Source organism: Sciurus carolinensis, chromosome 7 (assembly GCF_902686445.1).
Source record: "Sciurus carolinensis chromosome 7, mSciCar1.2, whole genome shotgun sequence".
Classification (NCBI taxonomy): Eukaryota; Metazoa; Chordata; class Mammalia; order Rodentia; family Sciuridae; genus Sciurus; species Sciurus carolinensis.
In genome coordinates, this window is record NC_062219.1 from 39,448,581 (window position 1) to 39,476,174 (window position 27,594).

Here is a 27,594-nt window from a genome sequence, read left to right on the forward strand (position 1 = left end):
ATCAAAGATCCTTCCCACGATCACAAGGCTCCTGAGGGGAAAGTTCAAGATTTGAACCACGTCTGGCTCTGGAAACTGGGCAAGACTAAGGTAAAGAACTTTGAGATTATGGAGAGTAACTAAAGGTTTCAAGCTAGAGAGTGAAATGACATAAAGAGCTTTTAAATAAAGCTCTCCATCTCTACTGTGCCTCATCTTCCCATCTGGTTAAACAACAAAAGTAGATGTCTCCAGAGAGGTGAGGGCATCCAAGACAGTTTTTCAGGGTTTTGAGGAAACTCTGATGAAATTCAGATCTTCACTTTGGTTTAGACATCGCCTCTTAAATCTTTCTGTTTTCATTTAAGCCTACATGACCAAAGAGACAAACTGGTGGAGCTCTGGGTACAAAAGTAAAAATGAGAGGAAGAAGAAGAAATACACCTAAAGACCAGGAGCAAGAAGAACATCCTTCTGTCCACTGCTGGTCTGGAGGTAAGGGGATCCTGGCAGCTGCTGATGATCCTTTGGAGTTGTCTGAGATGGTCAGACCTCAAGAATGGTCGGCCACACTGATCATATCTGTATGGTTGATATCTGGTGTGTATCCATGAGTTAAAGAAGTTCATCAAAAGAGAAAAAATCACACACAGACTTCCTAGTTTCATCTATGGGGTTTCTCACCCACATTTTGCTTGCGTGCCTGAGCAGACATCAAAAGGGTCCTTAACATCTCTGTGCCCTAAGGAAAGTGTTGAATGTCTGGTGGGCAACGGTTCCAAGAGGTGTACACTCCATTGCTGCCAAAAGACAGACACATCCAAGATGGGCATTGACTTCTCATTATACAAAATGGGCTGGTGCACAGCCTGCCAATGATTCAGCTTCTCAGTTTGCTGTTTCATCTTAGCCTTGGACCAGCTGCACACTGAGCCTGTGGGAGAACTAGATGCACTTCAGACTGGGGGTGTCCCAGCACCCCCTTAATTTCTTTTTTAAAACTGTGTCTGTTTTATGGGATACTGCTCACAGATGCTGGTTCTCTTAAACAGGGTTGGACAGAAGTTATTCAGCAATTTTCTGTACCAACATCTTTTAGCTGTGATGAAAACATATAATTGTGTAGTTGAATTTTTCTAGTAGAGTTCCTGATGCAGTATTCTGGCCCTGACTGAATAGACCATGGGCCTGTAAGCAATATAAGAAACAAAGACCAAAACTGTCTAGTTCTCAGAATCATCAACACTTAGGGCCAGGTATGGAACAAGGATTTCTCTTACAAATGAAAAAAAAAAAGAAATCGAGTTCCTTTTTATTCCCAACTCCTCTTCCTCATTATTCATCTCCTTGGGTCCCTCAGTTTGCCTGTCCACTACCTACCCTTAAAAATTGGTACCACTGCTTTTTGATGGAATTCAGACAGAGTTGGGGCAGACCTGACCATCTTTTTGGAACAGAAATTTCTTCAGCACTTGAGGTATTGGGAACATTCTGATACTACCCTGGGTTGCTCTTGCTCCTTAGCTCATTCACTGCTACCTCCAAAGTCTCCTGCCATTCCTAATTAACTTTTCCTCTCCACAGTAGTGTCCTAGTGCCTGTTAAAACGCTCATTGATTTTCTGCTTTGAAATAGAGCTCTGTTTTCACCAATTAGAGGCTGAGTTCCTAAAAGGCAAGATGTTGATGCAATACTGCGTGGCCCTCCTTCTCTACCCCGCTCCCCATGCTTGCCTCCCTTCTCCCACTGGAACTGTAAAAGTCTGATGGACTTAGTTGAATAGAGTGTAGCAGTTAAGTTCCTAGTACGCGCCAAGTACTGTGATCGTCCTAGAGAGCGCAATCCCCAAGCAAAAGCCAACAAGGCCAGAAAGATGGGACACTACACAGAGGGCCTAACAAGACCAGGGTGAGGAAGTGAGAGGGTGGAGGAAGGAGGAGGAGAGGGAAGCGAGGAGAGAGGGGCGGGGCAGGGGGCGGGGCGGGCGGAGCGCAGGGGGCGGAGCCTCGGGTGGCCGCGGCTGGCTCCACCCGCGGGGATCGGCGCCGCATGGCTTCTGCCTCCTCGGGCCGCGGGGCCCGGCCCTTGCTGCAGTTCTTGCGGCTGGTGGGGCAGCTCAAGGTGAGCGAGCGAGGATCGGATGACCTGGGCCGGAAGGCGGCAGCCGCGCAGGAGGGCCGGTGGGGCCGCGGGGCTCCTAGCCGGGCCCGCGGCCTGCCCGGTCCTCGGTCCTCTCTGCCGCGCGGGATTCGGGCGGGGAAACACCCTCCCGAGGCGCCGCCCGCCCCGGACGGTAGGCGGTGGAAGAGAGGCGGCGTGGCCGGCTGCCGGGCCTGGTTAGGCCCCGCGGAGTCCGGACTTCGGAGTCCCGGTAGCTAGGGCACCGGGCAGCTGTTCCCGAGGCTGCGCGGCCCTCACCGGCCCGGTCTGCACCGAGTACAAGGGCCCACGTGTGCGGGATGCTTCTGAGTAGCCGCGGGGCAGGAACGGAATCCAGCGGCCCTGCAGATGTCAAGTGGAGCGCTTGAACTCTCACACAATAACTTCAATAACAAAACACCCTCCCCCAGAGGACTTTATATAATACACACTGGAATTTCATCATGTGCGTCCTGCCCTTGCTCCCTCCTATTACAGTTAGTCATTTTGCAAAAGAATTTCCCCAAGTTCAAAGCAGATCATGTTCATTCCACCGACTACTGTTTATAACATGATTTAGAAATGTCCAGTTCTGAGGAGGAAAGGCAGTCTCACAAGATCATCACATCATGACCCGAATATAAAGGAAGAGTTGTGACTATGACTATGTATGATCAAGCAACTAGAAATGTTTTTCCCCCTTTTGCCTCAGTTGGTCACGTGTTAAAAATCAGAGCCTCCGTTCCAGTGATTTCCATTTGTGTAAGATGGGTTCATTTGAAGGCAAAAAGTGACAACTCTTGTAGTTAAAGAAAAATGCAGGTTTTTTTTTTTTTATGACTAAAAGATTTGTATACTTTTCATAATTATGCCTTATTAACAGAGTAACTTGACTTTTGGACGTTGGTATGTTATAAATTACATTTCACTATCCCCCATCCACCCCTTCATGCTTTGAGCTTTCTAGTTGGATTCCAGATGTGGATCGTTTTGGTTGGCTTAGAAACATTTTCTAATAGGTTTTGAAATAATGGCCTCTGTGTGTTCTTCTCTGGACATCTTTTGAGCAAAGCAGATAGTAAGATGACTTGTTTGTTTTTAACTTTTTCTTTTTCATACTTATCAGAGAGTCCCACGGACTGGCTGGGTATATAGAAATGTCAAAAATCCAGAGAGTGTATCAGATCACATGTATCGGATGGCAATTATGGCGATGGTGACCAAAGATGACCATCTTAACAAAGACCGGTAAGCTGATCTGAACCTAGATGCTTGTGAGGGTCTCTTGTGTGTGGGCATGCACTAGTTCATGACTGAGGCCTCTGTCACATTCTTGTAGGTTGGTTTATAAGTCAAGAAAAATTATTTGAGGCCAAGAATTCAGATTAAGGATGTGGGAAGGAGAACTTTTGGTGTTGATTGCTTTAGTTGTAAACTAAGTCTGGGCTTTTTATGGGCAAGTAATAGAGCCTGTCTTGGTCTCAGAGGAAAGAGAAGCATGCTATTGGTGCCTGAAGGTGAGTATGTTATATTTAAAACTCTTTTAGCTTCTTAGTACACTATTTGCCCCTTTTATGAATAATAGCACCCATTTTGAAGTGACTTTGGAGTTGGATGTTCAAAATGCTTTTGGAGCATAGGACAAAAGTTAATAAGCATATAATGGTAAATAAATCTCAAGTGAATTACAGAAGCCCAAAGTGGCTTCTATAAAAAGTGTGGGAGGGGGAGCTATTATGGAAACTTAGGCAAGCATTCTAACAGTAGGAGAGCTTCCTTATTCTTGGTTGACTTTAATGGAAGAGGCAGTAGGAATTGGGTTCTAAAGGGTTGACAAAGGTAGAGAAGTAGGAGAAGGTACAACACACAGAGAGATGGGTATAGAAACCAAAGTCTGGAGGCAGGGAAGGTAAAGGAATATCTTGGAAATGAGAAGGATATTAATTTATTTCAGTGAAGTGTTCATTAGGAAGTCTGGGGAGTCCTGTTACTAAGTAGATAGGAACTGAGGAGATTTTTGTCAAATAGTACAAGATGCAAGTGAAGTCAAATAGATGAATTTAGGAAAATAGTCTTCAAACTGGATGAGGAGATGAGGTGAGGAAACCTAAGAGGAGGCCAGTAGGTCAGGTACTAGCTGCATAAGAGTGGGAGTGCTAAACAGATCCCTCTGGGTATTTATGTCATTGCTTGCATTTGTTATTTTGATGATGATTATCATAATCATTAATCGATAGTAATCACAGCCATTTGCTGAATGATCAACATATTCTAGGAAAATATTTTATCAAATTTAATTTTCACACCAACATTATGAAGTACTATTATCCCTGTTTTACAGATAACAAGTGAAAGGTGCAGAATTAGGTATTTAAATAAATAATTTGTCAAAATCTTACATGGGTTGTTTACTGAATTCAAACCCAGATCTGTTCAGTTCTGCCCATGCCCCAGTGAATGGCTTCATCTTGGGGAAAATGATTGTTTCCAAATTTTGTATCAGTAAGTAAATGTTAACCAGATTATCTCATGACTTTGTAATCTGAAATTACAAACCTGTTAAAGAGAGATTTGAGAAACCAGTCATCAAAAAAAAAAATCTTACAGAGTTTCCCATACTCTTTTTTATTATGTTGAATATTAACTAGCAGTTTTGTAGGCTGGTGGAATATAATTACTTTAGAAAATACTGCATTAAAATCTGTGAGAGTAGAGGAAAAATATATTATGTAACTTCAAAATAGCATAGAAAAGACAACTTATAGTGAATATAATTCTGTGTAATTCTTCAACATTTCTTGCCTGGTCAGATGTATACGTCTAGCCCTGGTTCATGATATGGCAGAATGCATCGTTGGGGACATAGCACCAGCAGATAACATCCCCAAAGAAGAGAAACATAGGCGAGAAGAGGTCAGTATTGATTATTGATCCTGCAAAAGACCACTGGGAAAACCTGTTGCTGAAGCATAGCTAAGTTCAGTACAGCTATTGCAGTAAGAAAGAAGACCACTTAGTCTCATTGGTGTCTCAGGAAGGAGAGGTTAGGGGTAGTTTTAGGGCCTGGGCTTACAAGATGATAGGCCATTAGCTGGGATTGCATAGAGTTCAGGACTTTAATTGCTTTGAATCTGTGGGAGGCAGGGCCTTAAAGAGAGTCTTGAGGACTAAACTGTTAGAGCTTACTCTCTTAGGTGGTTTACAGTCTTATCTTCCAGAAGTAGGGATTTCCTGGAGTAAGCAGTAAACCAGTTTTTGCATATTTTTATCCTTGTTAAACATAAGAATAGGAATTTATACCTGTTCTCCACCTTGTTTAACACAAGGACAGGCAGTCCTGTTGGGTTTAGTTCTCATTGAAACGTAGACATAGATAATATGGCTTTCATTAGGACAATAGAAATAGCTGGAATTTAAATGAATTTGTGGCAATTCTTTATGCTAGTTAAGTTCTTTGGAGAGAAATTCTGTCACAAGTATAATAATTATTATAATTATTGTTTAGTAGATTTTAATTTTGTCCTCTAACTTAGTGGTTGGAAGTAAAAAAAAGTAAAGAAAAGCTTGTATTATAAAAAAAAGAGTAACATCAATAAAATATTAAATCAATTTTGATGTGAACTCTAAATTCAGATCCCAGGGCGAAAGAGGAAGATATTTTTGAAGCAGGTCTAGAAAATTCAGGAAGACTTTTTAAAATACTAATTGGTTAGTTTCCAAGTCACAGATTGTTGCAAGCTATTTTTCTGGTAGACCTTAAAATTGTACTAAATTGCTGAGCAAGGGAGCTTTTATTGAGATCCAAGATGGTTTAAGAGGACTGGTGGATCTTTTTTTTTTTTTTTTTTTTTTCTTTGTGGTACTGGAGATTGAACATAGGGCCCCTTTACCACTGAGCTACATGCTTAGTTCTTCAGTGGGCATAAATAGCTTTTTTCAGAGGTGTGGGAGACTAGAGTTCAGTAGCCATTAGAGTTTCTGCCCTTCTAGAGGCAAGAAAATCCACAAAGAATTAGAGTCCTGATTTCAGAGTTCCAACCCACCCTAAATTTTGGAAACAAGGGGAATAGTATAAGAAAACCTTCTTCTTCCTGCCAAAACACAGGTCCAAAATATAGCCCAATCATCATGACAGAAGGGGAGGAATCTAAGAAAATGTTTATAGGAGTCATGAATTGAGAATTCTAGTTGTGTTGGCAGAATTGATACAAAAAGAAATAAATCTTTGTTCAAGATTCTGAGTTGTAGAGAGGAATTGGCACCTGAAATAGGGTGGTGAGTAGTGAAGTACGATAGAAGAGAAAGAGGGGGGGGAAATCTCAAATATGCAGCTTGTTTCAAGATGATAGTTTTATTCCTGGGTAAATCTGGATATTGTGGAGAGAAATCATACTGAAGGTTCTCAAAGACCTTGAAATGAGGAGAAGGCATGGAGAAATATGACAGAGAGGAAGAAGAAAAGACAAATTATCCCTTTGAACAAGGAATTTTTCCACAGAGGAACAAGTCAGAACCTTCTAGAGAAGAACCCCAGTCAGTGTGAAGGATCTCCATCTACTACTGTCTGAATAGGAGCCAAGTCCTGGCTGGTGTTGCCCCATGGAGGACCTGAACAATAGGGGTGCTGCTGTCTTCCTGGATACTGTCTCCTGGCCTCATAAAACCTCTTGACCATTACCTACTCTTGCTGATTCATGGGGGAGTAATGTCCCAGGTGGAAGGGACAGGGACACAGCTTAAGAACAGCAAGTTCTTGGGCAAGAAACCAAGGGCTTGGAGAGCACTCATTCCATACTCTCTTCCTGATATTGGTCAAGATTTGGAAACAGAGAGGAATATTAGAGAGGCAAACAATTCTTTATGCAGATTTATGAATAAGATTCAGATGTCGAAGCCATGCATTAAGATAATTAAGGGAGGATTTCTTGGCTTGAGGTAGAACACACATAAAGAGAACCAGGAAGCCTCATTTGCCCAGAGGCTAACTCACCAGATTGGCAAGGCTTCAAATTTGAAGTGGGAGGCAGGAAAAATACTTGATAAACTGGAAGACTGATTGTTTTAGAGGACAGTAGGTGTTAAGATGAAAGGCAAAGATGAGGGCATTGAAGAGAAAATCCAGGAATAGAGCCAAAAGCAATACTTATAGTCTGGCCCCATTCCTAAGCATAATAACATAAACTTTACATTATAACCTGAACTAGTCAGTGTTGCCTGACAGGGTCATCAAGATTAGGGAGATGACCTTGAAGATGGAATGTAGCAATGGCAGGTTATATTCCTTTGCAAAGTGCAAAGCTTATTGAAATGGAAGGCAGAGTCGTGGTACATATATATCTGCAAGGGTTAAAGTGGCTAGAAACTTGAAAAAGAGATGAATGGAACTTTATTATAGGAGTGAATATGGCAGGATGGAGGAAATGAAAAATATGGTGAACATTGACAGAGGGCTTGTATATATCAGGTTCTGAACACTTTGTGTATATTAATATTCGGTTTTCATAACACACCTCTTAGGAAGGGACCATTACATTATTACACATAAAAAACCTGAAGGACAAAGAGGTTAGGGATTTACTCAGAGTTCTACAGATAGTAAACAAGAAGCCAGGTTTCACATGCAGTCTGCACCTAGCTACCACACTGATCAACCTGAATCATGTGAATGACAAGATGCTTTCCGGATGCTTGTTACAAACCTGACACAAGACATTTGCTGAAAGCTCCACTCAGCTCAGAACCTTAGGTGAATTCTTGACGTGTACTGCTAACAGAGAAATCTAGAGAAATTGTCACTAAACTGATGTCTGAACAACAAAGTGAGAGTATAGAGGGTACAAGGCCCCAGACCAGGAAGCAGAAGATAGATGGTCGTATTCACCCATGAATATTAGATTTGAGTGAAGTTGATTTGCAAGGATTTATTTTAGAAAGCAGTCATGATTCTTTTGCATCTGCCATAAACAAGGACTATTTTACAGTTCTAATTGTTTAATAATAAGTGATATCAATGAGCTTAGATTCAGAAAATCTCAGTTTCAGGAAGAGAACATCAAACATGTTTGTTATTTGTTTTTCAAAGAACGTGATGATTTTAGTTAACAGAAAGCTTGTTAATCATTCAGTATTGGGATGTGATCACTGAAAAGCCGATTCGGTCTTGGGTTGCATTTATAGGAATATAGTATCTAGTGTGAGGAAGGTGATGGTTCCATTCTCTTCCACCTTGGTCAGGTAGAACATAAATCATGTTCACTTCTGTGTGTATCACCTTAAAGGGACTACAGTAATCCCTTGTTAAAGCAGGATATAATGCTTGCATTCTAAAAGTTTAGATTTTGATATCCCTGTACACACGTGTCATTTAGCACATTCTTAAACAAAAGGTATGGGCAAACTTGTGTTCTGAAAAGTATGGAGAAAAGCAATCTGTTTATAAAGACATCTTATTTTGAGAAAATGTAACGTATTTTTTCAAGTGTTTTGCTGAGATTATAAGAAAGAAGCCAGGTAAACGTAAGTATAAAGTACGCTAAATTGCCAGGCATGGTGGCGCACACCTGTAATCCCAACAGCTTGGGAGGCTAAGGCAGGAGGATCTCCGGTTCAAAGCTGGCCTTAGCAGCGCGAGGTGCTAAGCAACTCAGACCCTGTCTCTAAAAAAAAAAAAAAAAAAATACAAAATGGTGCTAGCGATGTGGTTCAGTGTTTGAGTTCCCCTGTGCTCAATCCCTGGTACCCCCCACTTCCTAAAAAATACACTAAATTTTATGCCACTGAGGGTGGCAAGAGGCTACAGCTCTGTGATTGACATGCCAGCATGCTGGTGTTACTTGTAAGAGCTGATTGTTGACACTGGTAAATGTGATTTGCTTTTTCCTCCCAGTAAGTAATAAATACACACATAAGTATGCATTTTAATTTTAATTTCTTTTCTCTAATTCACTATTTTACTTTATGTAAGACCTTTATGTTGCCAAAAATGGTTCTTAGAACCATATTATTTTCAAGGAAACTAGCCTCCTGCTGAGAAGAACTGAAGTGAGAATACAAGGTATATATTGAGATAATGAAGGAATTTAAAGCCATTTGAGAGTAAGTTTACCCCTGAATGTGATACTGGGGTCCTGACCACTGCATGTTTGTGAAGAGAGGACAGAAGTGTTTCATTTGCAGCCTGTGAGTCAGTGAACCTATGAAGATCTATCCTGTAACTTCCTTTCGACAATTGCCCAGTGTAGTACTTTAAATTTCCAATAAAGTCATATTAGTAATAAAAAATAAATAAAATACTACACAAAAAGTTGATACCAATTTATTCTACTGCCCCTTTGTAATAATCTGAGCCTATAACTCATGCGTAGTTGTTAAGCAATAACATAACTAGTTGTTAAGATAGATAAATATGAACATATGAAAATAACAGTTTGATATTTCAGGAAGCTATGAAACAGATAACCCAACTCCTACCAGAGGATCTCAGAAAGGAGCTCTATGAACTTTGGGAAGTAAGTATATATGATGGGTAACTTTTTCTTAATTGCAACTGAATTTATATGGCTCATCGATGTTTTAGTTGGCTTAGATTGCCTTAACAAGCTGTCTCAAACTTATTGCTGTGTCTGTTTCTCACCTCAGTTCCTGCAGGTATTTCTTGTGGCTGATTGAGAAATTTTTCTTCCTTCCATGGTTCCCATTTCTCTTGCCACCACAGTGCTTAGGATGGATCTTGACTCATAGCCCCTGGGTTTCCTGCTGATTTGCTTACACCCACCTGTTCATTTCTGGTCTCTGAAAAGAGGATGACCTTTGAGGGTAGTTCAGGAATGGGATTGAATCCACCTTACCACTTAGTTCTTTGTCCTTGGGCACGTTCCTTTCACTGAGTCTGGCAGTCTCTAAAGCCTTGAAGGGTCATTAGGGCTGAGTTGAAGTCAGGGTAAAAGGCCACTGTGCTACCTGGCACCGAACAGAGACTCATTCAGTACAGGGGTTCTCTCCCACTGCTTGCTCCTTTCCCAGTGCTGCTGATAGACATAGGGGTGGGGGGGGGGGGCAAGGAGGCTGGAAGGAAAGGACAGGGAGGGTAGAAAGGGGAAGGTAAGTTGTTTTATCTCACTACTTTCTTTCCTTGTGTTGCTTTTCCTTTGTAAGGGAACACAATCCCCTTTATAGTACTGTTTCTCACCTCATCTAGCCTGCACTGACTCAGCCTTGCTGGAGCCCTTAAATCCACTCTTTTTTCTTTTCTTTTTCTTTTTTTTTTTTTTGATACCAGGAATTGAACACAGGGTGCATAACCACTGAGCCACTTCCTCAGCCCTTTTTATGTTTTTGAGACAGGATCTCACGAAGTTGCTTAGGACCTTGCTAAATTGCTGAGGCTGGCCTGGAATTTGCAAAAATTCTCCTCCCTCAACCTCTGGAGCCACTGGGATCATAGGAGTGTGCCACCCGCCCACCTGGAACCATTTTTGTTCCTGTGTGCAGGTAGCCCTGCCTTCCACTCACTTCTCAATTTCCTTCCAAGTGCTCACCTTCAGAGCTTGGTCTCCACATTCTCCTTCCACATACCCAGGCCCCCACCCTGTCTTGCCTTTCTCTTGAACACCAAAGCTGGCAGAGGTCCCTTTCCTACTGCCTCACATGCTGGGTTGGCTCTTCCCTGGTGAGTGAGGTGGGACATGGCTGGGGTTGAAACTCTGAACAGACTTTTCCTCCTAGAAATGTCATGTTATACATCAGATTCTGTAGTGCATGGTTATTTCTGTGGTTTGCTTTGTTCTGGAATGAAATAGTCCTTTTAAGGCAGTGGAGTAGGGTGCAGAGATCAATGCCTTCCAGATACTTACTCAACTCTTGTTTATCAGTTTTTTTTTTTTCTAGAAAGTGAGAGTCAAACAGGCCTACCCACATGCTCATATCCACAATTATGAAATTTAAAAAGCTTAAAGAACCAGTTTTTTTAAAAAACTTGACCTAGCCTGAACTCATTTTCCAGCAAAATCATCCCTGAACCACATTAGGCTATTTGGAATTCTAATTCATCCTCTTCCTTGTGACAATTATACTTAGATGGAGAAATATTCATCTGTTTGTAGTCAAGTACTACCCCAGACCCCACTAAATGTATTCAGTAATATACATTATATGTGCCATATTATTTTCCTAAAATAAGAAAATGTGAAATGTGAAACCATTCTAGTGCCAGGGTTTAAGATGAGAGATTATGGGCCTTTAATATTGACCTTGTTGAATAGTAATGAGAATTAAATCTGGTAAAGTATGCATGGTATCTAGCCTGGAGCCTGGTGTAGGTGGTATCTGTTGCAATATAATTGGATTTCTTTAGAAAAAAGTGTCTCTTGTTTTCAGGTATGTACTTCCAAGTAGCTTTTGGAACACTCTTTGTAAGATGGAAGATAAAGGAGTGGAGTAGATTGCATCTCATACATAAAGAGAAAAAAAATTGGCACCTGAGTTTATGAAATAAATCCCATGTATTGTCTTTTTTTAGTTGTGGATGGACTTTTATCTTGTTTATTTATTTATTTGTGGTGCTGAGGATCGAACCCAGTGCTTCACGCGTGCTAGGCAAGCACTCTACCACTGAGCCACAACCCCAGCCGCCCCTGTGTATTGTCTTTGAAGGAAGAAATGCTCAGAATTTGAAAACCTTTTACAAGAATTTGTCCCTTTGTGACTCCTGATTATTGTAAATATAGAAGTAATGTCTGTAAAATTATTTTCTTAGCCATGAGCAACTAACTAAAAATTTTACTGCAGAATTTACTTGAATTTAAATAGGATTCCAAATAGAATACTGCAATAGTTACTTAGAAATCTCTAGAGATGATTAAATATAAACCATAGACTTAAAATCCTTGATAACCCCCAAATAAGTAACACTTGCTGTCTTGTGCCATTCTTGGTTGATTAATGAAGCTTGTTGAAGAACTTTTCTGCAGACTCATAGAGCAGGGTCCTTCCTCCCCTCTTTCCAGCTTCTGGTGCTAACAGTCCTTGGCAGTCCTTGGCTTGTAGAAGCATTGTTTCAACCTCTGCCCCTTAGTCACATGGTATTCTGTGTTAATGTCTGTGTCCAGAGCTATCTCTATTGCATTAAGACCCTAATCCAGTATGAACACCTTATAGCTTGATTACTTCTGCAGAGACCCTATTTCCAAATTAGGTCACATAAAAGGTTCAGGTGGATATGAATTTTTCAGTACAGTACAGGGACCCATAATAATTTCTGCATTTTATAATTCATATCCAATTTTAGTTTATGGGCTTCAATATGAGACTTCCAAGGTTCATATACTGGCTTCCTTGTATATTAGCTTTGTGGCCTTGAGCAACTTATTTAATTTCTCCATCTATAAAATGGCAATGATGATATACCTGTGTTATACATTTGGGGGAATTAAAGTAGTTAGTATGTGTAAAGCAATTTGAATACTGCCTGGCGCATAGTAAGCTCTATTTTTCTCAGTCTCTAGGCCACATATTCTATTTTTATCTGTCTCTAGTACTTATATTCTGATTTTGGTCTAAGAAAATATGGTCAGTCTGTACCATGGGTTAGAACAATACTAGGTACATAGTAAATACCAGGTGATTGATATTTGATGTGTTGCTCACCAAAGCTATTCACCCCTCTAAATACCTATCAGCCTAAAGGATCATGTCTATTTAAAGCAATTAAATAGCCTTGATTATAATTTATCTTTCGTCATAGAAGTGTAAAATCAGATTTCAGTAAACCAAGAAGATGTTCTTTTTTTCTTTTCTGAAAGTATTATAGAAAGGTGACTACCTTACCTCCTGTATTTTACTTTAAAGAAATACCTTCTGAGCCCCTAAACATGAAGGCAGCCATTCGCCCACGCCAAGTGCCTACTATACTCAGATGCCTGTGGATTCTTTATTTTTAAGTAGAAAATGGTATTTCGAGACCCCAATATGAGCACAACACTGTGTAGTGCACAGAGGATGCTAGAATTAGACTCTCATCAACACTCATTTGCTTTGTTCTTCACACATGTGCTATCTCAGACTAGTAGTTATATACCGTCATCATCATGTCCACTACTGAAAACAATTTGCCTCTGCTATCTCCATTTTCACACTCTTTTTGTCTTCTTTTTTATGTATGCAGACTGTGTTTTGATTCATTGTACACAAATGGGGTACAACTTTTCATTTCTATGGTTGTGCACGATGCAGATTCATACCATTCGTGTAATCATACGTGTACATAGGGTAATGATGTCTGTCTCATTCCACCATCTTTCATACCCCCATCCCTCCCCCCTCATTTCCCTCTACCCCTTTTTTAATAGTTGCATTATGTCTGTGTTTTCAGAACATCTATATAGCTTCTCCCTTTTATTCTTAGTTCTCTAAGTAACTGTATCATTGATGTTCACCACCAGTACTTGTGTCAATTTAACTGTTCTGATTGAGACTTGTTCTCTAATAGATTCTTTAAGAAGGGCTCAAAGAAACGATGTTCTCTAAATTCTTGCATGTTGTACATAAAGGTCAGTTTCTTTGGATATAAAATCCTTGGCTCCCAGTTCCTTTTCTTGAATATCTTAACTATGTTTCTCTCACATTTTTTCTGACATAAAGCATTGCTATTAAAGTCTAATCATGGGACTGGGGTTGTGGTAGTGCTTGCCTAACATGTGTGAGGGACTGAGTTCGAGCCTCAGCACCACATAAAAAATAAATACATAAAGTTTAAAAAGTGCTTCTAAAAAAAGAAATGTTTAAAAAAAAAGTCTAATCATAATTTTTTTTTCCATATCTGAAAAACTTTTTTTCTTTTAAGTCTGGTAATTTTATTACAGTATGTTTTTGTATTGGTCATTCTGGGTACATTTTCAACATATACTTTGAAATCTTTTAAACATTTTTTGATTGTAAGAAAGTTTTCTTGAAATGTAATTTTTCTTTTGCTTTGATTTTCTTTTTGAGATTACTCTATCCATTTGTTAGTTTTTCTTTGCCTAGCTTCAATATTTGTCAGCTTCTCTGAAATCATTTATTTTCTCCTTCTCTTCCTTCTCTTCTTCTTCCCCCTCCTTTTCCTTCTTCTTCCTTGTTGTTTTTTATTTTTTGTGGTGGTACTCAGGGTTGAATGAATGCAGAGCCTCAGACATGGCAGGCAAGTGCTCTAGAAACCCCACGCCTTTTTAAAATTTTATTTTGAGACTAAGTTGCCCAGGCTGACCTCCAACTTAGAATTCTGCCTTAACTTTCCAAGTAGCTGAGATCAGAGGTTTGTGCCACCACACTCAGCTTTTTTTTTTTTTTCCTTTTCCTTTACTTATGTAGTTATTTATTTTTTACTTTTCAGCTTAACTTCCTTTCCAAGTTCTGTTTCTCTTAAGGCATTATTTATCATGTTTAATTACCCTTGTACTTTTTATTGATTAGCTTCATTTCTAAGATTACATTTTATCTGATTCTTTTATGTTCTTTTCATGTTTTGTATCATTTTCTTGTTTTCTTTTAGCTCTTTTTGAAATAGTTTGTAGTAGAATTGATCTGTTTCTTAATTTGAGTATGTCTTTCTGATGCGAATTGTCTTTGGAGATGTCATTTTGTTCCTTACTTTCTTTATCTTAATATAAATGTGTAGGCAATCTAACCACTGTGCTTTTCTGTTGCTCGTTTTGATGTACAATTAGTTTTCCTGAATTTTTGGAAGGAAATTTGACTCAGAATCCTTTTTTTTTAGTTTCTTAATTTTTATTTCCTTTTTATTGACAAAATCTTACATATTTGTGCATTATGATGTTTTGAAATATGTATATTTTGAAATATGTGCATTGTGAGATGGCTAGATTGAACTAATAGATGTAGTATCTCACAAACACCACTTTTTAGTGGTGAGAACAGATTGCTTTTTTAAATTGACTGAACTTCCTCTTGGACTTTTTTTTTTTAAATGTAGAGTTAGAATAAACATGTTAATTTAGTGTTAGTAATTTCTTGACCCTTTTTTGTTTGTTTGTTTTGGTACTGGCGATTAAAACCACTGAGATTCCCAACCCTTTTTTTCATTTTATTTTGAGACAGGGTCTTGCTAAGTTGTCCATGAGCTTGTTTATGATCCTTCTGCCTCAGCCTCCCAAGTAGCTAGCTTACCAGCATGTATCACTGAACTCAGCTTAATTTTGTTTCCCTTCCTCATTTTAATCTAGGTCTTTTCTTTTTTACATCTCTATAATCTTTATACCACTTGATCTTGATTGTGTTCCCAGCAGTTTCTCCTCACAGGGGCACCTATCCTGGAAGAGCACCCAGGAGAATAGACTGGAGTGTGTAGTAGGCTGCTCTGTCCTTGGATTCATCCACCACTGGAGTGTGCAATAGGCACCTCTGTCCTTGGATTCATCCACCACTGGAGTGTGCAGTAGGCACCTCTGTCCTTGGATTCATCCACCACTGGAGTGTGCAATAGGCACCTCTGTCCTTGGATTCATCCACCACTGGAGTGTGCAGTAGGCTCCTCTGTCCTCGGGTTCATCCACTGGAGTGGATAAGGTCTCCTCCTGTGTTGGCTGCTCTTCTGAAAGTCTTAGAATTCTGGTTGGCTATTTTGAGATTCCGTTCTCTGTCCATTAGGCATCCTGTTTTTCCATCATGCTTCCTCCTGACAGGTGGAAGGGCTTCTGCAGGGCTTACAGCTGGAGGTGTTTTGTCTCATTTGTGTAGAGTTTGGAGTGCATTGGAATGCCATGTCCCTGTTTATTTATTTTTGCAAAAGATATCCATGATGTTTTGATTTTGCCATTATTTTGCTCTGTCAGTTTTTGTCTGTTTCTTCTCTTTTGCTCCCTATTTTAACATTTACCTAGTTACTCGGGCCCAAAATTAGGAAGTCATTTTTAACTTTTCTTCCCATTTCCTTGTTTTATTTTATTTCATCCTTATAATTTCTTAAATCCTCCCACTATCCCTGTCTTCACTGCCACAGTCTTAGAACAGACTTATCGTGTCTCTGCTAGTGCTATGAAGTCTCAGAACCTGATTTTTCTACTTCTGGTCTAGCTGTTACCCAGACCACATCCAGAGTGATCTTTCTAAAATGCAGATAGAAGGGGACCCTTCCTGCTAAAGTCCTCTGGTGATACCCAGGAGTTATAGGGCAAACTGTGGTGTCAACACCAGGCTTCTCAGATGCTGCCTCTAATCTCCATCTTCAGACTTTCTTTCCTGCAATACTCAGTCCTGTCATTGGGAGCCACCTGTAGTCATTTCTCCAAATGCCCTGCATCCTTCACCCCTAGAGTTTTGTCTGTACTGTTCTTCTCTCTGCCCTGCCTCCTTTTTGGAAAATAAAATTGGAGAATGCCCTTTACCATTGATTTGTGAGGGGAAAATTCAACAATTAACCTTTAAAAGAAATACGTAAGTTCACCAGAATTTGTCATAAAATATTGTATTTCCTAATGGTCTTGAGATGTTTTCACACTTTGAATTTTCAATAGAAAAGAAAGCCTAGATTGCTTTGCTTGTAGTATTCCATTTCCTTTTTTTCATCATGAACTTTAATTTATTTAATGTAACTATATAACTATGAATGTGAATGAACACTTAAATAAGATGTAATTATTTTTAAGAGCCTTTGAGATAAGCAAAATGTATTGGGTTTCATATTTAAATGATTCTCCTGTATAATATTCAGCTTTATCAAATTCAAAGAGCTGTCTTTATAAAAATAAGGCATCTACTAAAAACCAAGAAGACTTTCAGTGATTTGTATCATGTCACCCTGCCAAGAAAGTATGACAGGCTTATTATCTGAACATGTCTTGGGTGGAATTACAAATGAGAATTTTTCAGGAAAATCAGGTGGGGAACACTTCAGTCTTAATAGAAGAATGATCCCGTGTGACATTCACTGGGACTCATGACTGTGTGGCATTGTCCTGCTTAGGGACCTGCTGGAGCTCCTTATTTCAGGTCTACACTGGGGAGGGTGACACCAGTGGGAAGAGGAGAGGTGGGACATCTGCTCTCCTCCCACCACCTTCACCCCACGCCACCAACACAGGACCCACACAAGTGTGTATGTGAAATTCATACATCTATCTCAAGAGTCAGAAACCAGAGGGACTTAAGTAATCTTACCCTAAGTGGAAACAGTAAGCCATAACCAAAACAAATTGTGAAGCTCACAACATGCTTAAGAGAAAAACGTAATCCTTATGAGGAGGGAAGTAAAAGTTTGAGAAACATAAGATGAGGTGTCATCTAGAGATTAAAAAGATCTAAACTGCTCAGGTGATCTTGCCAGACATGGTAGTGCATGCCTGTAATCCCAGCTATGGGAGCAGGAGAATCCAGTTCAAGACCAGTCTAGACAATGTAGTGAGACCCTGTCATAAAATAAAAAGGGCTGGAGATGTAGCTCATTGGTAGAGCACTTGCCTAACATGTGTAAAACCCTGGGTTCAATCAACAGTATTGCGGGGAGGGGAGGAATAATGACCTTGAAATGAAGGCAGAATAATGAACAGGAAGAAGAAAACTTGGAAATATCTAAGATGAACAAGTGAGATTTCTAAGGCATCTGGTGGGATATGTGGAATGATGTGTGCATCCTTCTTGCATGGAGCCTGGTGCTAAGCTGTGAAATTAAGTGAAGTATCTCTGAAGGGTTTGCATACCGTGGAGAAATGTAGCCAAAGTTGTTTGAGCTGTGGCTCTCACTGCAGGTTCCATAACCAGAAGTTTCCTGAAATACCCACCTAATCATGCTGCTTTAATTTTCCACTTCCTCAGGAGTATGAGACCCAGTCTAGTGCAGAAGCCAAATTTGTGAAGCAGCTGGACCAATGTGAAATGATCCTTCAGGCATCTGAATATGAGGACCTTGAGAACAAGCCTGGGAGGCTGCAAGACTTCTATGATTCCACAGCAGGTACATAATGCTGTTTTTTCTCTTTCTTTCTTTCTTTTTTTTTTTGGATTAACTCAGGGGCACTTAACCACTCAGGCACATCCCCAGCCCTTTTTTGTATTTTGTTTAGAGACAGGGTTTTACTGAGTTTCTTAGGGCCTTGCTTAGTTCCCGAGGCTGGCTTTGAACTCACGATCCTCCTGCCTTAGCCTCCTGAGCTACTGAGGTTACAGATGTAACAGCCCCTGGCCTTAATGCTATTTTCAATAAGAATCTCTTTTAGTTTGGCTTATTCTAAGTGCAGTGACTAGCAGGCTGTTAGTGGAAACTACCGTTGGTACCTGCTTCTGACCCTTTCACATGGAGCATCTGAGACGAACGTAGTGGGATTGGTGGTAAGAGGACATTGGCACTGAAGAGCATTGCTGCCTTGGAGTCTGAGCATCACATTTACATTCCGCCTACTGTGGCCTCTGGGCAGCCTCCTGACCTCTCAGAGCTTGTGTCCTCATTTGAAAATAAAACAGCAATTATAATATCCTTCTTAAGTCCAAGGTTGATTTTTGAGATTCAAAGAAGATAAAGCATGTGAAGGCCCTTGTAATCTGTATGTGCCATGTGAGGTGGAGGTAGAAATAGAGATTTAAAACAGGAAAACCCCCACAGCTGCAGTCACCTTTTTCATTATAGTAATTCATAGCACAGCTCTAGAGTCAAACTGCTTGGGTTTGAATCCTAATTATGCCATTTACAAGCTGTGTGACCACCAATAAATTTTTTAACCTCCGTGGGCCTTAGTTACCTTATCTTTAAAATGGGGATAAGATATACTTTATGGGATAAAGTAGGGTTGTTTTAGGATGTAGTAGGCTAATTCACATGATGTACTTAGAGTAGTGCCTGGCAGTTAGTGTTAGCAGTCTTCATTTTGATACTTTACAGAGTCAGGAGCTGAGCACACTGTGTTAGTGATGGCTGTGTTTCTTATTGTTCCCTGGAAGAAAACTCTCTTCCCTGGGTGCTCTTCAGGCTTTGCTCAACCTCTCTCCCTTTGGAGTGTCCTGCAAGGAATAACCTTTCTCTGACCTTTCAGGACCCCACATGGCCTCACCAAATAGAGAAAAGTACTAGCTCACAGTCTCTGCTCCAAATATGATTTGCATTAGAATGAAGTTGATTCAATTTTCCTTTTCTCTTTTTCCAGCTCTACTTCCTCTGCTCTAGACAAGGCCCTCATTATTCCTCATTGGACTGGTGCTATAGCCTCCTAGCTTAACCTGCCAGCAGGCTTGCAAGTACACCCTGCATGTCTCGTGTCCTCTTTTGTAGCTAGTTATTATCATGTCTCTCTCTATTTATTTATTTAATGCAGTTCTGGGCTTGAACCGAGGGCCTCATGCCCCTGTACAAGAACTCTCTCACTGAGCTGCCTAACTTTTTTATTTTAAAATCTCTTGTGACTTTTCTCTTTGTAAACCATAAAATCCTGACGCTTTTTCAGTGACCTACAAAGACCTGCAGTCCCAGGCCACCCATCTCTCTGGTCTCCTTTCCTAATCCACCCTGTCACAATTAAGCATTCCCTTTTTGCTCAGTCTGCACTTGATCTAGAGCCTGCCACAGTCTCATAGTCTACCCACTGAGGTCCCTCTCTGGATCTCTCCCTTCATTAGTCAGTTCTCATACTGTAGCAGAATCCCTGAGACAATCAACTTAAAAGAGGAAAGGTATATTTGACTCACAGTTTTAAAAGTTTTAAGTCCATAACTGATGGTGGCACATCATGACAGGAAGACATGGTGGAACAAAGCTGTTCACCTTGTGGCCGGGACTTGGGGGACAAAAAGGAAGGGGCTTTGTTTGTCCCTTTGAGGACATGCTCTCCATCACCTAAAACCAAGCTGAGGAAAAATCCTTTGCATGGGCCACTGGGGGACATTACAGATCCTACCCCTGTAGCACTCCCCAACACCCTGCTTGATCACCAGCTGATAGACAGCAAGTTGTTTGATAACCAAGACCAGTTTTGGTCTAATCTGTCTTTGATATGTGAGGTGCTCAAAAATGTTACCTTAAATAGAGTTAATTTAAACTTAGTAGTTTAAGTTTATTCTATTTAACTTAGTAATTAAGTTAATAAATTAAATAGAATATAAACCAAGGATCAGCAAAGTGTGCTCTAAGAGCCAATTAGGTCACTACCCATTTGTGTAAATAGTGTTTTATCAAAACATAGCCATAACCTTCTTCATGTATTGTCTGTGCTGATTTTTGTGTTAGAACAGCAGGACTCAGTACTTGCAACAGACAATACAGTCCACAAAGCCCAAAATATTTACCGTCTGACTCTTTACAGGTAAGGTTTTCTGATTCACATTGTAACAAAGATTGGAGTTCCAAGATAGCATATCTCACCAATAATGTAACTAAAATATAGGTTATGTTTATGTGATTCTTTATATTTTATATAGTTATCTTCTATTATAATACATTCACAGTGAAAAATAAAAAATGAAATGTGAAATACTAGTAGAATTAAAAATGTGTGAGTAGAAGAGCTGTCTAAACTCCACATTTTACTAAGAAAGAAACTTGAATCTAGAAAGATGGTGAATGGCCTATAGCTGAATTAAGATTAAAATTCACTGTACTTTTCTGGTGTGATGCTTCTGCTAATAACTAGTAAATAAAAATAATATAACTGATTCAAATGATAGTTTCTCACTTATCTCAAATAACTCCTAAAAGTTTAAAGTCAAAGATATATGTAGACTTTGACTGTTATCGAAGAGGACTTCAAGGCTTTAGTTTTTAGTTCTATCTTTAATTCACTTCACAGCTTTCCATTTTCTTTCTCTGGCTTTGCTTTCTGAATGCTTGATCACTGAGGAGCAGTACAGAGGCTGTGGCTAGTGGATGAAAAGAGGGGCGGGTGGGAGATGAGCTTGAGAAGTGGCTCATGGTAGGCTTATGGGCCAGCGGAGGACCTCGACTGTGCTGTCAGTGAGATGGAGACCCCTGGGAAGATGTGGAGCCGAAGACTATTTTTTGTGCTGTGCATGTGTGTCTTTTCTCAGTACTGGGGATTAACCCAGTGATAGTCTATGCCCCTGAGCTACATACCTAGCTTTCTTCTTTTTTTTTCAAACACAAACTTTCAATCCTTCTGTCTTAACCTCCAGAGTACTTGAAATTTCAGATGTGTGCCACCATGCCTGATGTTTATATGTTTAAAAGACCACTTGGCTTGGGAGACTGAGGCAGGAGGATTGCCAAGTTTTAAGCCAGCCTCAGCAACTTAGACCCTGTCTCAAAACAAAAAATAAAAAGTACTGGAGATGTAACTCAGTGGTTAAGCACCCCAGGTTCCATCCCTGGTTCCAAAAAAATATCCACTTGTGCTGAAAGCAGGGAGGACCATCTGAGGACTATTGCCATATCCAAGTGAGAAGCGATGGTGGTTTGGAACAATGATGGGGTAGAGTAAGAAATGGTCAGACCCTGGATATATTTTGAATACAGAGTTGACAGACTTTGTTGAGCGATTGTGGGGTGTGAGAGGAGTCCAAGGATTTTGACATGATCAACTGAAAGAATGAAGTTGCCAATAGATAGGGAAGTTGGGGCAAGGACACAAGGGTTCCAGAAACCAAGGGAAGAAAGTGTTTCAAGAAGGAAAGTAGCCATCAGATTTGGTAACACCAAGATAATTGGTGGCCTAAATAAGAGCAGGTTTGAGCACAACTGGAGTGAATTTAAATGCCGCTGTAAGGAAGGGCATGCAGCTCTGACTGTGATCCATCCCTGACTAGGTAGCACTGATGACTTAAGGGGAAGAAAGCACATGGGGTTGTGAACGGCAGAGATGCTTCATCACCAGAGCCTGATGGGATGTAGAAAGAGCACATTTTTGTGCTGATGGCAGTAATTAAGGAAAGGGATGAGGATGGCCGGGGTGGGATCTCCTGCACAGTGGGGAGGCTGGTCTTGGGAGCAGGGACAGTTCATCCTCACTACATTATTGCCAGTGACGATTTCGAGAGGTGCCTGTGGGAAGAGGTGGCTGAGGGAGAGAGACAGGACTTGTAAAGGAGAGGAGGTCATGAAAAGGAGAGGCCAGGCTACTGGAAAGAGAGCCTACCTGAGCACCGAAATCACAAGTTCCAGTCAGTAGTGTGAGAGAGGGTGACAAAGGACCTCAAGTTGTAATTTCTAGGCATGAAGAGGAGTGGCTTACAGTGCTTGCTTTAGATGACAGAGACCAGGTGGAGTATCAAGGTAGCGTGACCTTTGCACAGTGGGGCCAAGTGCACTGTGGAGACAGTAACCAGGTGCATGGAGACAGTCCTCAGCCCCGTGGTAAGAGCCCTGAGAAAGGGCCAGTCAGGGGAAACCACATCCTCAGGATGAGCCAGGTGTCAGGGCAAGAAAGGAAAGGGAATGTTGAGAGAAGAGACTTGAGAACAGGGATTAAATAGAATTTAGTGTGGAAGGAACAGTAAGCAACAGTAACCTACAGGCAGGAAAAGAGAGTGGGAGAAGAGAGGCTGGGTTTGGACATTCCCCCATGTTAGCCACCATTGATCTATGATCCTTGGCTTGGTTACTCCCCAGTGCAGAAATCTGGAGAGGCCTGAGCTGCAGAGACAACAGCACAGATAGCCAGTGCCGTGTTTGCATTCTTGTTCACATCCTGGGACAGTCTAGAACCCCTGGTCATTCCACTCATCTTTTTATACATAGGTGCTGTGTCCCACTAAATTAGTTGCAGTTTGGGAATGAACAGATTGATTTCAGCTCTCTGGGCTCCCACACCTGCGTTTTCCTGGAGTTTCTGATAGAGACATTCAGGGGCTTCTGGTGAAGCCTGTAGCTTTGCTTCATTGATAGTTCTCTGCCTGATTATCATCCTATTTGTGGCACCTGGGTAACAAAATACAGTGATCCCTTGGCTCTTTCCCAGGACCCAGAGTGTCCTACTGCTATGAAGAATGGGTCAGATCAAAGAATGAAGTCCCTGCTGAGCCGTGGGGTGAAGCTGGGGAATTGGTGCCTTCTCAACAGCGATTGTCTTTTTGCTTTGCAGGAAAATTCAGTCACCCTGAGATCGTCCAGCTTGTTTCTGAACTTGAGGCAGAGCGAAATGCGAACATAGCTGCGGCCTCCGTGGAGCCGCGCTCCTGAGCTCTGTGTTGCTGCACTCCTATAATATATATTTTATTTTTTGTTTCACGGTATTGTGTTTTGCCATTTATGGCCAGGTGGTTTCCCCCGATGTGACTCTATTTATTTTCAGTTTTCCGGACTTGAGCAAGAAATGTGATATAATTTGAATACTCAAAGAAGCCACAGAACAGGAAGTGGTCGTGACAATGCCATGGATGAAAATGGACAAGGCAGTACCTTTTCTATGAACTAATTAAATAAATAAACATTAAACACCTTAAGCTTTGGAATATTTATTGGAGATCTTAAATCATTTTATTCTGACTTAATAACCTAGACCCCTGAAGGTCAGAAGGATAAGAAAATTTAATTATGACTTCTTTTTAATAACAGTGTTCTTCTGATGTAGTAATAGGTATCCAGAAAAGCAAGTGTATTAGTGATGTATTCTCTCCCGAAGTGAAATGCTGCCTTATCAGATGATCACTTTCTTGAGCCAGAGTTTTAGTTTCATTGTGCTCTGATCATAGACTTGTAAACCTACTAATAGGATCTGCTCTTCCCCCGGTCCTTTATCATTTGGGGATATAAATTGGAACACACAACTTCAAATGCCACTTGCTTTCCTTTTTTCATTTTTCCATCTGATTTACAGATCTTGAGATCCTGGCTATGAGAACATTTATCACCAGATGAAAAATATGTAATAGGAAGAATATTGCTAGAATCAGAGCCTTAGGTAGGCTATATATCAGCCAGATTTCTTCCATTCCTTTCCCCTTTATGGGATAAGGGATCCAACCCCATGTGTCTGTGAAGCGATGCACAATCATGGACTGCTGTGGAAAGGAAGGCCCTGCATGCAAACCTGCACTGTATTTTAGTGTGCAGCAATGAGGCCTGTCTCTTTAATTCAAATGTCAGTTTCCATTGGAAGAAGGCCTTTGAGGCTGGCACGGTGAAATTTCGAGGCAACGTTTCTTTGGAAACTCGATGCAGTATCCATGGATACCCCAGTCTGCAGGAAGCAAGGTGCATGATCTCTTCAGAAGCAACTCACAGGCACGTATAGTTTCTCTGCATTGAAAACAGAAGCACTGCAAAATCTGATTATTTTTGGAGATCGTGGTTAATATAAAAACAACTTCATCTATCAATGTAGTAGAGTTTTATTTATTTGTTATGAAAACATGTACATAAAATAATCCTAGAAAAGTTCAAGTATTTATAACCAGAGGAGTTTATGGCCTTGGAGCTCTATTTTGAGTGTCCTGCCTGCTGCAACTTTCCTACATAACCAGCACAATTCACAGACTTTGCAAGCCCGTACTGGGCCAGACTTACACTTGCCACTTAACCATTACCTCAGTTCATCATCTGTCTACCAAGTAGGGGTTCACAATTAAGTCCTAAACTTTCCTGAGGTAATTTACTTACAAAAAAATAAAATAAAAAATGTAATAGTACTGTGAATAAAACCTCTTTTTAATCAGAACATAATGAAGATCAGTAAAAGGAGATAGCTTTTGAGTCCAATGGTGATATCTACAAATATTTGAACATTATGACTTTAAAAAGCATTCTTTTTTATTATACTTGCTACTTGCCTGAATTTGTTCTTCTGAATAACAAACCCTGTAATTTTGATGCAGAGTAAATAATTATTCTTGGATTGAACTCAACAAAAAAAAAGAATTCCTTGTTACTGTTTTTCCCTTGTGGACTGGCATTTCACCAGCTGTTACATAATTCTCAGTGTCCTTGTATTTGAAAAATGTCGATTCATCTCAAAGTCTTCTGGTAGTGATATGAGTGATGAACTACTTTGTAAAAAAGTATTCTCTGTACTCAGCCTTTTTATATACATAATTTTGTAGTCTTCATAATTAAAGATAAGAGGGTATGATTGCTTCAGGAGTCTTCTGCCGATATAGTACTATACTGTGGTTTGATTATGGTATGAACCCAAAGGTTCGTGTGCTGGAAACTTGGATCTCAGTGTGGCAGTGTTGAGGTGGTGGGACCTTTAAAAGATGGGGCCTGGTGCAAGGTAATTAGGTCATGGGGGCCTTGCCCTTGGTAGGGATTAATACTGGTCTCACCTGATGAGAGTAAGTTGTTATAAGAGTAAGTCTGGCCCCTGAATATCTCTGGCTTCATCTTTCACCTTGTGATCTCCGCTGCATATTCTCTTGTCATTGGGATGCCATCAGCCAGCCATGAGGCCCTCACTAAGGTCGAGCAGATGCTATTGAATCTCCCAAATAGTAAACTATCTAAACCTGTTTCCCTTATAAAGTATTCAGCTTCAGGTGTTCTGTTGTAGCAACAGAAAATGGACTAAGATAATTATGACTATTAGTTTTGATTTGCCTTGATATAAAACTTCCATGGTGTGAACTAAAAGTCAAATAGAAATGTAGCAGAAAATATTTTTACCATTCTTAACAATTATCAAAAGTAATCATAAGATTTTGCTGAAGATTATCATAGTTTGAAATTATATTTGAATACCAATTTGAATTTGGTTCACATTTCATACTAAATCACTTTTAAACTTTAACACATGTATTAGTCGGCATTCTTTCACTAATAATGAAGTACCTGAAATTAAGTTAAAGTTAAGGGAGAAAATGTTTATTTTGGCTTATAGTTTTGGAAGTTCCAGTCCACAGTTGGTTGGCCCATTGCTCTGGGCCTATTGAGGTAGCACATCATGGCAGAAGTGCATGGTGGAGCAAAACCACTCATCTTGATTTGAGGATGTAGCTTCACGGTAGAATAGTATATGAGAGGCAACAACAACAACAACAACAAAATAACACTCACCTCAGGAGACAGGGAGTGACAAAGAAGAGGAAGAGACCTGGGACCCCCTTGTTGGCGCGCCCCCAAGGCCCTAAAGGACTTCCCATGAGGCCTCACCTCCTAAAGTTTGCACCACCATGGGGACCAAACCTTTAACAATGGATCTTCCAAGATACTCAACCTCCAAACTAAAGCATCACTGTCTTCTTTTATAACTCCCATTCTACTCCCATTCCAGTTTGACACTGATAGGAAAGTGATGGGGTTGAAGTTCAGTCTTAAGCACATTTTATATGAAGTTTAACAACTTTCATGCTGACAGGTACTTGTGTACCAACAAGCAGGCGGAAGAGCTGCCTAGATTGCCAGTGTTCTCTCCATGGTAACCTTTGTCAATGAGATGGCATCAAGACATAGCATATCCACAGTAATACAGGCAGCGTGTTCTATTTTCAATGGTTCAAAAGAGGTTTCTTAGAAAATGTATTATTTAGTCTAAAATGAAGTTTACTTTGTTGACATGACCTACAAATAGTCCTAAACTTTTTGAAGTGATTTGTAAGATAAAGCTGCATCACAAATTTTCCATCATCACATTGCAACAGTATTTAAAAAGTGGTAAATGGTTAAATTACATAATGACTTGCTTTTTTAAAAAGCTGGTTTATTTTGTAATCGTAATTCACATTGGAATTTTTGGTGACCAAATTAAATTTTTTGATGAGATAACCTTTAATATACATGTTGTTGACGTGAAGTCATTTTTGACTGGTTAGTGAAAGATTATGTCCTTTGTATGCCAAAACTTTTTATCACTTGTGAAACACTTTACTGCATGTGAATTGAGTACAATCAACATAATGGAGAAACTAACAGTCAAATCAGGATGAACCTGCTCATGAATGTGAGGGAGAAACAGGCAGCTCCTGAGTGGTGATAAGACCAAGACGAGGCTCATACCTAATCATTCTAAGACTAACCATTTAGGCTCAGGATACCCATCTACCAGTAACTGATGTGATTATTCTAATCTGAGTGATGTGGCTTAGTCCCACATATCATGACAGGGCCATTGACAATATCCTTCTCAGAGTGAATCATAAAAAGCTTTTCGATTGCCAAGCACAGTGGTGCACACCTGTGATCCCAGCTACTCAGGAGGCTGAGGTAGGAAGGAGGGTCATGGGTTCCAGGCTAGCCTGAGCAACTGAGTGGGAACTTGTCTCAAAGAATTAAGAAAAGAATTGGGAGTATAGCTCAGTGGGAGAGTGCTTGCCCAGTGTGTGTGAGGCCCTGGGTTTGATCCCCAGCTCAAAAAAAAAAAAAAAAAAAAAAAAAAAAAAGAAGCTTTTGGATGAATAGAGGTGACATTAATATATTAATATGGTTTTTAAATCAGGCTAACAATATTAGACTTGTGATGATTTAATAAGAAAAATAGCTAGAATGTATTAGAAACTTTGAGATGTTAGCACTAGTTTTCTTATTCTGTCCAATTTTAATACTGTTTTCAGACAATAAGGCTGGGGCAATTATACATAGAAATTGATGGGTAAATGCAGATATTTGCCTAGTACCAT

At 40.2% G+C, this 27,594-nt stretch overlaps 1 protein-coding gene across 1 annotated transcript; it reads left to right on the plus strand.

The window, feature by feature from the left end:
- Window positions 1-1,973: 1,973 nt before the first annotated feature.
- On the plus strand, window positions 1,974-23,487 carry Hddc2 (HD domain containing 2). Its single transcript, XM_047558574.1, has 6 exons — window positions 1,974-2,100; window positions 3,245-3,366; window positions 4,929-5,031; window positions 9,558-9,626; window positions 17,923-18,061; window positions 23,127-23,487. The coding sequence occupies exons 1-6, from the start codon at window positions 2,029-2,031 to the stop codon at window positions 23,222-23,224; spliced, it is 603 nt and encodes a 200-aa protein (XP_047414530.1). The 5' UTR covers window positions 1,974-2,028; the 3' UTR covers window positions 23,225-23,487.
- The last annotated feature ends 4,107 nt before the right edge of the window (window positions 23,488-27,594 follow it).

Bases quoted from the DNA above. Each gene is read 5' to 3' on its own strand.
- Hddc2 (XM_047558574.1), top strand. From the start codon at position 2,029: ATGGCTTCTGCCTCCTCGGGCCGCGGGGCCCGGCCCTTGCTGCAGTTC. The intron at 3,367-4,928 runs GTAAGCTGATCT...TTGCCTGGTCAG, and splicing joins GACCATCTTAACAAAGACCG to ATGTATACGTCTAGCCCTGG. The intron at 5,032-9,557 runs GTCAGTATTGAT...TTGATATTTCAG, and splicing joins AGAAACATAGGCGAGAAGAG to GAAGCTATGAAACAGATAAC.